Source organism: Schistocerca cancellata, chromosome 1, assembly GCF_023864275.1.
Source record: "Schistocerca cancellata isolate TAMUIC-IGC-003103 chromosome 1, iqSchCanc2.1, whole genome shotgun sequence".
Taxonomy (NCBI): domain Eukaryota; kingdom Metazoa; phylum Arthropoda; class Insecta; order Orthoptera; family Acrididae; genus Schistocerca; species Schistocerca cancellata.
In genome coordinates, this window is record NC_064626.1 from 369,621,426 (window position 1) to 369,636,331 (window position 14,906).

At 44.4% G+C, this 14,906-nt stretch overlaps 1 protein-coding gene across 1 annotated transcript in view; it reads right to left on the reverse strand.

The window, feature by feature from the left end:
- LOC126176902 (nipped-B-like protein B) overlaps window positions 1–2,731 on the reverse strand; it is a 39,460-nt gene extending 36,729 nt beyond the window's left edge. The window contains exon 1 of the mRNA XM_049924132.1: window positions 2,633–2,731. Within this exon, the coding sequence (XP_049780089.1) occupies window positions 2,633–2,731 (99 nt within the window). The remainder of the gene's footprint in view (window positions 1–2,632) is intronic.
- Between the last annotated feature and the right edge of the window lie 12,175 nt (window positions 2,732–14,906).

Genomic DNA, 14,906 nt, shown 5'->3' on the forward strand with positions numbered 1-14,906 from the left:
AGATCTCCGGCTAAGCGCGTCTCTGCTAAGTCCGTAGGACAATGGATTTCTTAAGTTCAGCCTAACTGAAAATTTAATCACCTTTATTTCAGGTTTAGCTCTAAAATATCTAATGTTATCTTAAATTGCAACGCAGTGTATTTCGAATGTGAAGTTCAGAACATCTTCCAGTAGTTGCTTTGTCACTACTTTGTGAATAAAGTGGAACCACGTGTTGATCAGTAACTCTAACTAAGATCACCAATCTTAAATGCGAATGTGCGTGAGATTATAATGTCTCGTCTTGACAATATTTTTCAATATAGCAACATTTCTTTATGTTCAACCCACGTGGGGTGTACTTTGTGAGACCAGTACCATGTGCTTATGCAATTGTTTGACCCATCAGGTTAATAGTAAGACGATAGTAACCAGTTTGAGGTTTTTCTTTTGTAAATTGCTTTTCGATCTAATTTATTTTAATTATCAAAATTATTGTGGAGTTACACTCTTTGTGTAAACCAAGTTGACCACGTGAAGCATGTGGTGTAATCATCAAAGTAGCCCTCAGCTATTCCTTTTGGGAAGATTTCACAGAGAGTTAGTATGAATTTAGTATACCAGTGTGTGGTAATTACATGACAGACAGGATCATGCTACAAACGTAGCTTCTTTGGGTGAAAATTGAATTGGTTGGTTGTGGTTAATTTCCTCTTGCATATGTTTCAACGTTCTTCGTGTGTTATTTTATGAATGCAGTGTTGTATGCAGTCTCCCAATCTTGGCTCCACATTTGATGTGTTCCGTAAGATTACAATCTCACATTTTCACAATCCTAAATAAGGCACCAGCTTAGTTATGACTCAAGTTTAATATACTGAAATTTCAATGATCAATGTTAAAATAAATTTCCAAATATAAACTGATTTATTTCTTTTTATTTATATATATATATTTATATATATATATGACCGGTTGTTGTATGACTACTAAAAGATTATAATTAATGTTAGTCTGGTTGGGAATTTGGTAAGCTAGACTGGATACCTGGTGAAACAGTTGCTCAGTAATGCAAGGTTAACTTCCCCAGACAGCTCACAGCTTTTAAACCGCTTTTATTGTCTATCAGTACCGCTTACACCACAAATTAAACCAACAACATTACAGCCTTTTCAAAACAATTTACTTTATAGTTAACGACCAAGCCATTTTACTTAAAACGACTTTGATAAAACATTTAATAACAAAATTAAAACTTTCCAAGTAATGAAACAAAAAATCCACCAATTTGCATACAATTTCGCTACCGAACATGTAGGGAGCCAACTTCTTTTAAACTTTGGCACAACAAGATATTAAATTACAAGGGATCGCTAACAGGGAGGCAGAACTAGCATTTTCAAAGGATGCCAAGTAGATTAAAATAATCAAAGCAAAGATACAGTCATTCTTCTTTTACAATAACTAACAATTTTAAAGCCACGTAATTTTAAAAACCCACCAATGAAAGGCATACTTAAGCTTTTTAAACAGTGGCCAAAAAACAATCATAGAAAAATCCAACCATTTAACATTTTACAATAACTAACAACTTTAATACCATGTCCTGCCACCAAAATGTCCTGGGATAGAAATAATTAACCGACCGTGTTAAGGGCGGCCGCAATTGTCTCCCGAAGCATGTTCAGGCTGGACGCGGACTAACAGACCCACAACGCCTCACATTCAGCAATCACATCGACCTCACACGAGGCCAGGGGAGGAGGAGGAATCAAATCAGGAACCATAATCCCTGCCCAAAAATACACTTCCTCCCAGGCAGTACTAATAAGAAGCCAAACGATCACTGTCTATAATTACACCGGCGACAGGGACCGGAAATCCGAACGCCGGAGGCCACAAGGCAGAAAAAATGTAATCTAAAACAATAATCACGGCCCCTAAATTACACTTTCTACCGGGCAGTACTAACAAGAAGCGGGAAAGATCACTGTTTATAAATACACCGGTGACAGGGACAGGAAACCAGAACGCAGGAGGCTCAAAAAACGGTTCAAATGGCTCTGAGCACTATGGGACTTAACAGCTATCGTCATCAGTCCCCTAGAACTTAGAACTACTTAAACCTAACTAACCTAAGGACAGCACACAACACCCATTCATCACGAGGCAGAGAAAATCCCTGACCCCGCTGGGAATCGAACCCGGGAACCCGGGCGTGGGAAGCGAGAACGCTACCGCACGACCACGAGCTGCGGACACGCAGGAGGCCACATGGCAGAAAAGACGCTGGTTGCACAAACCAAAATTCTTCAATTAACATCTAAACCTTTAACCAACTTAACTTGCAGTTTATCAGAGAAACAGCAGGTGAACTCCGATGCAAAGCTTCCTCACACCCGACCGTGTACACGTCGCCAGCGTACCCAACTGGGCACAGTCACGCAGCCACGCGCTCTGTCACCGGAGCCCTCGTCTTCTCTGCACCCACGGCGGCGAAATACCACTCCTCAGGTTAGGCGAGTTACTAGTCCAGCCTTCCCGCCTCCAGACGGAAAATTTAAAGACATCCGTTGCCGTTCCCACCAAGCAGTTACTCGGAACCACAGCCGTGGCCCCCGGGTGTTCACAGCAAGACCTTACAGCCTTGTACCGTCAACTCGTCCCACTCGTCTCGCACCGCCAGAATAGACAACACGGCTTCTCGGACTAACAGCCAACTCTCCACCGCCACATCACGCCGCGGTCTCATCGTACGACATTCTCTAATACCCCATTTTAAAAACCGACCGATCGACTCATCACCGCTAGGCAACCAACCGGCCATCCCCCCAAAGATCTTATTCCCTTACACAAGGCTAACAGGAAGCAATGACTCGAAGATCGATAAGACCAGACACGCCGCCAGAGGGGAATCTCAACAGAATCGTACGCAGCATAACGATAAATATGAAAGAATCAATTAACGATGGAATGTAAGGACTCAGAACAATCTTTACAGCGCGATATATGTTGAGAGCCGAAGCACGGCTCAAAACGAGATACATAATTGGCCTGTATGAAGACCGACTTGAACAAAAGTGACTGTTCTTTCTCTTTAGATATCTTATGTGTTGTTTCAGTTCTGATCTCATTGTTGCTTATGTACTTGCAGCAGTCTTCCAAATGCTTTATATATAATATACACTAACCGATTTCCAGTACTACATATTGTATTTCATTACAAGTTGTGTAACATATTGCATATGTGATTATTAAACTTTTTGCAAAAATATTTACCATTTTGATTCAGTTCAGCAGCTATGTCGCTTTAAGCTTCTTCAGAATGTTCTTAGAATCTGCATCACCTCTATGATGCAAGAGGTTGTGCTTCCTAACGTGATCGGTAACCTTTCCTGTTTTCATCATTTCCACTGTATGCTCAGCAATACGACAGATCTGCCTCCCGTCGCAGTCAGTGTCAGAACACGGTAAGACATGCAGGCTCAGATAGCCGCCGGCAGAGGCGGCGAATCTGTATTTTGAGACAGCATGGCACTGGCCATGGCGCATGGATGGTGGTCACCGCGTCAAAGTCGCCCTTTGTGTACCGACACAACGCAATACACTGAGCTAACGAAAGTCAGGGGATACCTCCCAATAACATGTCGGACCTCTTTTTTCCCGGCGCAGTGCAGCAAGTCAACGAGACACAGACTCAACAAGTCGTTGGAGGTCCCGTCAGAAATACTGAACCGCTGGCTCGATAGCCGTCCATAATTGCGAAAGTGTTGTCGGTGCAGGAGTTTGTGCACGAACTGACCGCTCGATTATGTCCCATAAATATTAGATAGGATTCATATCGGGCGATCTGGGTGGCCAAACCATTTGCTCGAAATGTCCAGAATGTTCATCGAACCAAGCGCGAACAATTATGGCCTAGTGACGTGGCGCATTTTCATCCATACAAATTCCATCGCAGATGGCTGAAAATGGCCTCCAAGTACAATTCTGGTCGATGATAGGTTCAGTTGAACCAGAGGAACCAGTGCGTTCCACGAAAACACAGCTCACAGCTTTATGGAGCCACCGGCAGCTTGCATACTGTGTCCGTGGCCTCGTGTGGTCCGCGTCACACTCGAACACTACCATCAGTTATGACCAACTGGAATCGGGACTCATCCGAGCAGGCCACAGTTTTCCAGTCATCTAGTGTCCGATCGATATGGTCACGAACCCAGGAGAGGCGCTGCAGACGATATCGACTGCTGCCACAGTTCATTAACGCCAAATTTCGCCGCACTGTCCTAACGGATACGTTCGTCGTACGACCCACACTGATTTCTGGGGTTATTTCGCGCAGTGCTGCTTGTGTATCAGCACTGACAAAAAAAATGGTTCAAATGGCTCTAAGCACTATGGGACTCAACTGCTGAGGTCATTAGTCCCCTAGATCTTAGAACTAGTTAAACCTAACTAACCTAAGGACATCACAAACATCCATGCCCGAGGCAGGATTCAAACCTGCGACCGTAGCGGTCTTGCGGTTCCAGACTGCAGCGCCTTTAACCGCACGGCCACTTCGGCCGGCTCGGCTCAGCACTGACAACTGGATACAAACGTCGCTACTCTCGGTCGTTATGTAAAGCCGTCGGGCACTGCGTTGTCCGTGGTGAGAGGTAATGCCTGAAAAGTATGTGGGTGAGTCAAATGAAATCCTTAAATATTATTTTAAATATTATTTATTGTGCAGAAGTGTTACAAAGCTGTATCACTTTTCAACATAATCTCGCCCACGCTCAATGCAAGTCCTCCAGCGCTTACAAAGTAGATAAATTTCTTCAGAAAAAAATTCTTTCCGTAGTCCGCGCAACCACCCATGCACCGCGTAGCGTACCTCTTCATCAGAACGGAACCTCTTTATTCCCATTGCGTCTTTGAGTGGTCCAAACATATCGAAATCACTTGGGACAAGGTCTGGTGAGTATGATGGATGAGGAAGACACTCAAAATGCAGGTCTGTGATTGTTGAAACTGTTGTACGGGCAATGTGGGGCTTTGCATTGTCATGTTGCAAAAGGACACCTACTGACAGCAGTCCACGTCGCTTTGATTTGATTGCAGCCCGCAGATGATTTTTTAAGAGATCTGTGTATGATGTACTGGTGACAGTGGTCTCTCTAGGCATGTAAAGCACCAAAATGACGCCTTTTTCGTCCAAAAAGAGAGTCAGTATAACCTTCCCTACTGATGGTTCTGTTCAAAACTTCTTTGGTTTTGGTGATGAGGAATGGCGCCATTCCTTGCTCGCTCCTACACTTGCCGTACACCACTGGTGATCGTCGAGGGGACACTGAATAGTGCACGGTACATCCAAACCGTCATCGAACCCATCGTTCTACCATTCCTAGACCGGCAAGGGAACTTGCTGTTCCAACAGGACAATGCACGTCCGCATGTATCCCGTGCCACCCAACGTGCTCTAGAAGGTGTAAGTCAACTACCCTGGCCAGCAAGATCTCCGGATCTGTCCCCCATTGAGCATGTTTGGGACTGGATGAAGCGTCGTCTCACGCGGTCTGCACGTCCAGCACGAACGCTGGTCCAACTGAGGCGCCAGGTGGAAATGGCATGGCAAGCCGTTCCACAGGACTACATCCAGCATCTCTACGATCGTCTCCATGGGAGAATAGCAGCCTGCATTGCTGCGAAAGGTGGATATACACTGTACTAGTGCCGACATTGTGCATGCTCTGTTGCCTGTGTCTATGTGCCTGTGGTTCTGTCAGTGTGATCATGTGATGTATCTGACCCCAGGAATGTGTCAATAAAGTTTCCCCTTCCTGGGACAATGAATCCACGGTGTTCTTATTTCAATTTCCATGAGTGTAGAAACGAGTCAAATCTATACTTCAACTAAGAACACAAATGCACCACATGATTTCTACCTTTTCGGCAAGTTGAAATAACGGAAAAGGATTTTCCAAAGATGAAGATGTTCGCATAGCGATTATCGAATGGGTCCGTGAGCAAGAGTGAATTTTTCTAGTCCAGGATCTGGACGATCTGTAGACGTTCCGACTCTCCTTTACAGAGACTTCTAGACTACATTGACAAATACCATCAAGCATCTGTATCACTCTGAAGTGCGCCGGCCGGGGTGGCCGAGCGGTTCTAGGCACTACAGTCTGGAACTGCGCGTCCGCTAAGGTCGCAGGTTCGAATCCTGCCTCGGGCATGGATGTGTGTGATGTCCTTAGGTTAGTTAGGTTTAAGTAGTTCTAAGATCTAGGGGACTGATGACGTCAGAAGTTAAGTCCCATGGTGCTCAGAGCCATTTGAACCACTCTGAAGCGCAGTGCAGAATGCAATAAAAAATGTACAGAGTTGACAGTATGTTTCCAACTCTCTTTGTTGCTCTTTTACCAGAAAGAATGCTAAAATGATAACCATCACTTTAATACTAGAAATATCGTAGAACCTGCGTGAACTATAGTGTTACATTCGCAATGCTAATATATCAGCTCGCTAACTGTTAAAATCATAGCGTGTTTCCAACTACAAATAGGACAAACTGAGATTGTTATCTACATTTCACGTAGCGCAAATACCCAGCGCCTCGCTTATACTCCATTCGTCACGCGGTTTTGCCGTTATTTTCAAAGCTCAGCACGACAGAGAGAGGTGTATTCGCGGACTATAGATGTCTGTGATCTAAGGCCATAAATTGCTTTATGTTTCGCCGACTGGCCGTTCTTTAACGTATACTCGATGGCTGAAGTGAAAATGGAATCGCGTAGTTTGAATATAGTATGACCTGTAAGGAAATTAACGACTTCAGACTTTTTTCGCAGACAGTTATCACTGTAAATTGACTAAATCTTTCCGAGAGGGTAGGGCGACAGAATAAAATTAAGTATTAACTTTCAGAATTCTTTTCTTTTTAATGCTGTCTCGCATAGTGCGATATTCATTCCAGGTCTGCTCAGAAGCAACTGATTTGTGAAGACATCAGCACAGTTTTAAATGATAAATTTTGCTCTGAGGCTGAGTCTGGAAGCCTTAATGAACCGCAAAGGAGGAGTCATCTCAAACACTAGGCGAGATCGAAGGTCACGAACAATAAACGTCATATATTTGAATGTAGACTTCCGCGGCGTATACTGCTGACGACATCTTCTCGGATTTCCATCCCAGTGGTTGTGTTGAAATTCTGTGACGTTTCGATGAGTGTCACTCTCATCTTCTTCTGGCGAAGAGCAGTGATTACGCAGGCGCCTCATTAACAGGGTGAACCACAACTCGTCTGACAAACTTTCAGAGGTGGCAGTACGCCACAAAACAGAACAAATGTGCAGAAATAAACATGTCCTCTAAAATGTATATCTTAAAAGCTGTGGGCACTTGTTCATCTTCGATTGTGAAACACACCTCTTCTGCTGGAACTTCTTTGGTTTCCATAGTTTTAGAGGAGGTAGTACGGACGAAAAAAAAAAAAAAAAGAAAAGAAAGTCCGGTATACATGGACACCAGAACGCATGTCTTAAGAGCTTAAGAGCTACTAGCGCTTCTTCAGCAGGAGAGATGTGTTTCACATTGGCGAAGATGAACAAATATTCGTAGCTCATGCGCTTTAGCACTTTAGAGCTCCTGTTAACTGGATGTTTTTTTCTTGTTTTGAGCCATACTACCATCTCTCAGCCGCGAGGGATTAGCCGAGCGGTCCGAGGCGCTGCAGTCATTGACTGAGCGGCTGGTCCCGGTGGAGGTTCGAGTCCTCCCTCGGGCATGGGTGTGTGTGTTTGTCGTTAGGATAATTTAGGATAAGTAGTGTTTAAGCTTAGGGACTGATAACCTTAGCAGTTAAGTCCCATAAGATTTCACACGCGTTTGGTTTTTTTTTACCATCTTTCAAATTATGGAAAGCAAAAAGCCTTCAGCTGAAGAGATGTGTCTCAGAGTAGCATAGACGAACAAGTGCTAATAGGTCTAAACGTATGCATTTTAGATCCAATGTTTACTGGACTTTTTTCCTTGCTTAGATCCATACTAGCGCTTCTGAAAGTTTGTCGGCGGAGTTCTGGTTTAGCCTGTATATATGACAAAACACAAGGGATAGCGATATGCACATGTACAGATTACGGGACCATGGCGTATTCAAAGTATAAAAGAGCCGTGCATTGGCGGAGGTGTCATATGTACTCAGGTGATTCATGTGAAGAGGCTTCCGACTTGGTTATGACAGCACGACGGGAATTAATAGACTTCGAATGCGGAATGGTAGTTGGAGCTAGATGCATTGCGAACTCCATTTCTGAAATCATTAGGGAATTCAATATTCCGAGATCCTCAGCGCCAAGTGTACCGAGAATACCAAATTTCAGGCTTTACTTTGCACCAAGGAGAACGCAGTGGCCGACGGCCTTCACTTAACAACCGAGAGAAGCAGCGTTTGCTTAGAGTTGTCAGTGCTGACAGACGAGGAATATTGCGTGAAATAACCACAGAAGTCAATGTGGAACTATGACGAACGTATCCGTTAGGACAGGGCGGCGGAATTCGGCGTTAATAGGCTATGACAGCTGATAACCGAAGCGAGTGCATTTGCGAACACCACTACATCGCCTGCAGCGCCTCTCCCGGGCTCGTGACCACATTGGTTGGTCCCTAGATGACTATAAAACGGTGATGTGGTCAGATGAGTCCCTATTTCAGTTGGTAAGAGCTGATGGTAGGGTTCGAGTGTGGCGCAGACCCCACGATGCCATGGACCCAAGTTATCGACAAGGCATTGTGCAAGCTGCTGATGTCTCCTTAATAGTGTGGGCTGTGTTTACATGGAATCGACCGGATCCTCTGGTCCAACGGAACCGATCATTGACTGGAAGCAGTTATGTTCGGCCACCACTCCATTTTCATGGACTTTATGTTCCCAAACAATGATGGAATTTTTATGCATGATAATGCGCCATGTTACCTGCCCACAGTTCAAATGGTTCAAATGGCTCTGAGCACTATGGGACTCAACATCTAAGGCCATCAGTCCCCTAGACTTAGAACTACTTAAACCTAACTAACCTAAGGACATCACACACATCCATGCCCGAGGCAGGATTCGAACCTGCGACCGCAGCGGTCTCGCGGTTTCAGACTGAAGCGCCTAGAACCACTCGGCCACACCAGTCGGCTGGCCACAGTGGTTCGCGATTGGTTTGAAGAACATTCTGGATAATTCGAGCGAATGATTTGGCCACCCATATCGCCCGACTTGAATCTCATCGAATATTTGTGGGCCATAATCGAGAAGTCAGTTCGTCCACAAAATCCGGTACCGGCAACGCTTTTGCAATTTCGGGTGGCTACAGAGATAGCGCGGCACAATATTTTTGCAGGGGACGTACTTTTTGAGTCCATCCCACATCGAGCTGCTGCACTGCGCCGGGAAAAAGGAGGTCTGACACGATATTAGGAGCCATGTCATGACTTTTGTCTCCTCAGTGTGCAATACTAGGTTAGTGCCCGCTGCTTCGCCCGCGTAGACTGTATGGTCTGCAGAAATTTTGTTTGTTTTTCTTCAGTCGAATTCTGTTAAAAAAAAGCAACCTTCTAGAATTTTCACGCTAATTAAGGCTATAGAAGCATGTTTTTTCCGTATGTGCTTCTAACCAGAAAGCGATTTTGGTAGCTGGAGTCTAAGGGTTTCGTTAGTCATGCCATTTGGTTCTTGTGATGATATTTCCATAGAAATTTTCATCATCTAACACACATTACTTTACAATTGATCGAGAAATGAAATACCAAATGTCATAGATTTAGCTTTAAAAATACGTTAGCAGCTCTTTAATAACGATTTATTTTTTTAAAAAATTGCTCCAGTATTTCATACCCATAAAGGGTTAAATTTCCGCAAATACTGAAACACGTATTTCTATACTTATAACAGAGAAGCCAAATATCATTTTTTTGTTTTAGCTTCAAAACTGCCTCAATAGGGACAAATTTTCAAAAAACTTTTCGTCCCCTATTTCACCCCATAGGGGTGGAATTCCGAAAAATCCGTTTTTAAACGACGGCTACAATATAAGGTCAACACCCTCTACAAATTTCAGTTTTCTATCATTAGCGGTTTGGCTCACTCAGGACAATATCTCTTACACTTTTAGATACATATGCGAGTGGTCAAAGGCGCTGCAGTCATGGACTGTGCGTCTGGTCCCGGCGGAGGTTCGAGTCCTCCCTTGGGCATGGGTGTGTGTGTTTGTCCTTAGGATAATTTAGGGTAAGTAGTGTGTAAACTTAGGAACTGATGACCTTAGCAGTTAAGTCCCATAAGATTTCACACACATTTGAACATTTGATACATATGCGACGCTCACGTTATCTTGGCACTTCCCCAGAAATTGGTGAGTAAGTCGTTCATAAAAAAGTTGCGAAATGTCAAGCAGTCACCTAGCGGAAGTCTATCACGTCATTTTTTCGCATATTTCATATAGTGTACCGAAAGGGCTGAATTCAGTACTCATCGATGTTCGCCGGCCGAAGTGGCCGAGCGGTTCTGGGCGCCACAGTCTGGAACCGCGCGACCGCTACGGTCGCAGGTTCGAATCCTGCCTCGGGTATGAATGTGTGTGATGTCCTTAGGTTAGTTAGGCGTAAGTAGTTCTAAGTGCTAGGAACTGATGACCTCAGAAGTTAAGCCCCATAGTGCTCAGAGCCATTTGAACCATTTGATGTTCGCTACACTGTCCACATTGTATGACAACAACTCTTCTTGTCACAGTTAAGGGACTTGCTGTTATTTCGATAAGGTGGGACATTGCGTGATTAGCAGGAGAAGAAGCGTCTTTCATCAGAGCAGATAATACGATCCCATTGATGCAAGATCCAATCTTAATGATCTTGTGCTGACTGCAATTCTAACTGACGCTGTCCTTGGATCAACATAAGAACGCGCCAGGATCGTCTGCTGCTATCTCCTATCTTCACTAATGTGCGCAGAAAGGTGTGCTGCGGAACACCTGTGCCTGACCAGCATTGTTCCCTATCGTTAGATCTTCCACAGATCCCGACTGTCCTAATTTAGAGAGCGAAAAATCTTCCGACCTCCACGCTACGTGATGATACGTGGTCATCCAGCACCTTATCCGTTATTCATGGTTTCATTATCCTTCAACCATTAACCTTAGACGCTCATGACAGTACCAGGCGAACTGCCGACCTACTTCGCCGTTTCCGAGATGCACATTGCCAGGTGCCGTGCCATAACAATCTGTTTTTTGTGAAAGTCGCTTATATCAGTGAATTTCCCCAGTTACGTCCCGTATCGTCACTTTGTAACGCCGGAAATGCATATCCTCCTATTTCCATCTATTGTACTATAAATTTTTTCCTTATTTTGTTACCTGAAGATATGACATTTCTGTGTATTTATATATTGTAATTGTTTTACTATTTGTATATATATATATTTATGCATTTATGTCGATGTATAATTGGTTTGTTTTGCAAATATTATTTGTATTTTTACGCTGGGTCTGGCCTAGGGAAAACTATGCTATCGAACGAATACATCGATAGGTCGTGTGGAGAACCCAAGTGTTTAGGATCTTTGGTAGTGTTAACTCTGTCGCGTGGAGCGCGAGCAGAGCAGAGTCTGGCTGGGGTAGTGCAGTGGAGCAGGTGTGTTGTGTGACGCTCCCGCGAGTTGCCACGCTTTCGGGGTTGGTCAGCATGTAATTGCGCTCGACTTGCTATGATAGTTTCTGACACGGTGTCGCGGACGGGAAGCATTAGCTGGCGCACATCAAGAGCCCGTTTCGCCTGGTGACCGTGTCGAGAAGAAGGCGCGCCAACATCCAGCTTCTGCAACAGCGACGGCCGACAATGAGTGACTCCACCTCCTCGATCGACGGCTTCAAACCTTCAATCAAGCAACAAGGAAGACTGGAAGCACGTAAAGTTTTAGGACTGTATGGCAGACCTCAGATTTTCAAACTGATCCATTTTCATAACTAAATGACAGCAACGTAGCATGAACCTTTGTTGCTCATTGTCCCAATTGCATTACCAAGCAGGGTCCCTTCCTTTTCCGGAATGAACCCGAGTGTCGTTGAAATTCAAACGCCAGCATCATTCGATTTCACTGCTTTAATTTCGAAGTTCAGTAAGGTATTCATAGCTGGCTACAATATTTAGATTACACAAGCACAAATCAAGAGTGCGAGTTTTGTTACCATATTTCAGCTTACCTGTGACTGCAGCTCAGCTTGGTACGTACTAAATTTTACTATTGTTAATTGTTCAGAATCATTTAATTCAAGCTCAAAGTTAAACCTCTTATTTCTAAATTGCGTAGATTCAAGTAGCTTTTGAAATGATTGTTGAGGTAGTCCAAGACTAACCGTATTTTACTGAATTTCGATGTGCTTCAGAAAGAAAGCTCACTATTAACTTCAGTCACTAAATTAACTTTCGATTTTCCGGTTTTATTAATTCTTTTGCTAAATTAAGTCAGAGTGTAGCGAAATTTATTACTTCTGACAAACTTTCAGTTTTCACACTACACCTGTCAACCTTCAGTTGCCACACTTCTAGTGCTAATTATATGTGTAATAACCTTTCTTTTTCAGTTACTATAGTAATTGCCCTTAGGACTGGCGACCGTAATTTCCCCCAAATCTCAAATATCTAATTAGCGCCAATTAATTGTTAACATGACGACCGCACATTTACTTTCTTTATTAACTTTACCCCTTTTCAAAATTAATTTCCACCAGTTTCATTCGCATTTTTCCTTTCATTTAGATGTAACCCTTTCCTCCCTCTTTACCGACAGATTAACTTCGGTGACGATTGCTTTTCCCAAATTTCCATTAGGTACACGCAGTTTAATTTATCACTGTCATTAAGGTCGATAAGTGAGGGGGAGGTTACAACTTGAACGGTTCCCTACTAGTCTCTGCTCCACTTACATACTTCCCTTACTGTGTCACGTGTCGAACTGTCTAAGGTCGCTTGTCATAATGGAAAAAATACAGGTAGTGTGTTGGAAAGTTAAAGCGCAGCATATACACGACTGTGAAGATTCCCGTTGGGAGGCAGTCGAAAATGGTTCAAATGGGTCTGAGCACTATGGGACTTAACTTCTGAGGTCATCAGTCCCCTAGAACTTAGAACTACTTAAACCTAAATAACCATGCCCGAGGCAGGATTCGAACCTTCGACTGTAGCGGTCGCGCGGTTCCAGACTGTAGCGCCTAGAACCGCTCGGCCAACCTGGTCGGCGCAGTCGAAAAGTTGGTGCTTTGTTTTCTTAGGTCTTGTTTATCTTTTTAGAATGACCAAGCTATTGTTGGAAAGGACATTAACCGGAAATATTTCTTGTGGTTTGACTACTGAAATAAACTGTCGTAAGAAGACAGCAGTCCAAAAGCCTCTCCTCAGCAGCCTTTGCGTTTTATTAGCCTACGAACCTCTATGTGAGACTGGACGTGGTGCAGCATGTCGGTAGCACTCCTTGGAATGGAGACCACAACGAAAACATGCGGCAACATACCGATACAGAGCTCCGAAAACTAATATGAGAGTGGTTTGATGCAGCTCGACACGCGAGTCCATCCTGTGAAACGTCTTCGTCCCTGCTGAAGCGCTGCGGCCTACATCTATTTCAGCCTGTTTACTCAGGTCAGGCTATGGTCCGTGAAGACCTGATCGTTGACGGGACGTTAAACCTCGTCTCCTTCCGTTTCATCCTTGTAGAGTTTAAGTTAAAAGTAAAGCTATCCTCATCTCAAAGGGTGGTTTGAACACGACAGTGCTTTACTAGGCGTGATCTTACAGGAGATGGAGTGCCCGTGCCTGCCTCTGACCTTGGAAAGGACTCATCCAGCCAGTTATAGGGGAATGCAAGCTTTGATGAGGAATCCGAATTACGGTGCGACCTTCCGTTTTCAGAGACGGTGATGTGGTCTGGCTGATGCTGCACCAGGTTTGGCGCGGTGGCTGTAATCCCTCAACCTTCTTTGTTGCACTTTGAACCACATAATATTGTCGGATGAGAGCTCCTTCCAGCGTTGTCGGCACTCGGGGGTCACGTCTATTTCAGAATCAACGCAAGTAAACCGTACTGGTCCACTTAGCCACAGAGCGGCATTAGTTTATATTACGTCGGCAAAGTCCGCATATCAGAAGGTTGACAGAGTAAATTGATTTGTGACTTATTTTTTCACTTTAGACTGATCTTCACTTAATATACACTACTGGCCATTAAAATTGCTACACCAAGAAGAAATGCAGATGACTAGAACTGACGTGTGATTACATTTTCACGCGATGTCGCCAAACACGAATGTGATCCTGAGAAATCAGTACCCAGAACAACCACCTCTGGCCGTAATAACGGCCTTCATACGCCTGGGCATTGAGTCAGAGCTTGGATGGCGTGTACAGGTACAGCTTCAACACTATACCACAGTTAATAAAGAGTAGTGACTGGCGTATTGTGACGAGCCAGCTGCTCGGCCACAATTGACCAGATGTTTTCAGTTGGTGAGAGATCTGGAGAATGTGCTGGCCAGGGCAGCAGACGAACATTGTCTGTATCCAGAAAGGCCCGTACAGGACCTGCAACATGCGGTCGTGCATTATACCCATCTGTTGACTCAGGGATCGAGACGTGGCTGCACGATCCGTTACAGCCATGCGGACAAGATACCTGTCATCTCAACTGCTAGTGATACGAGGCCGTTGGGACCCAACACGGCGTTCCGTATTACCCTCCTGAACCCACCGATTCCATATTCTGCTAACAATCATTGGATCTCGACCATCGCGAGCAGCAATGTCGCGGTACGATAAACCGCAATCGCGATAGGCTACAATCTGACCTTTATAAAAGTCGGAAACGTGATGGCACGTATTTCTCCTCCTTAGATGAGGCATCACAACAA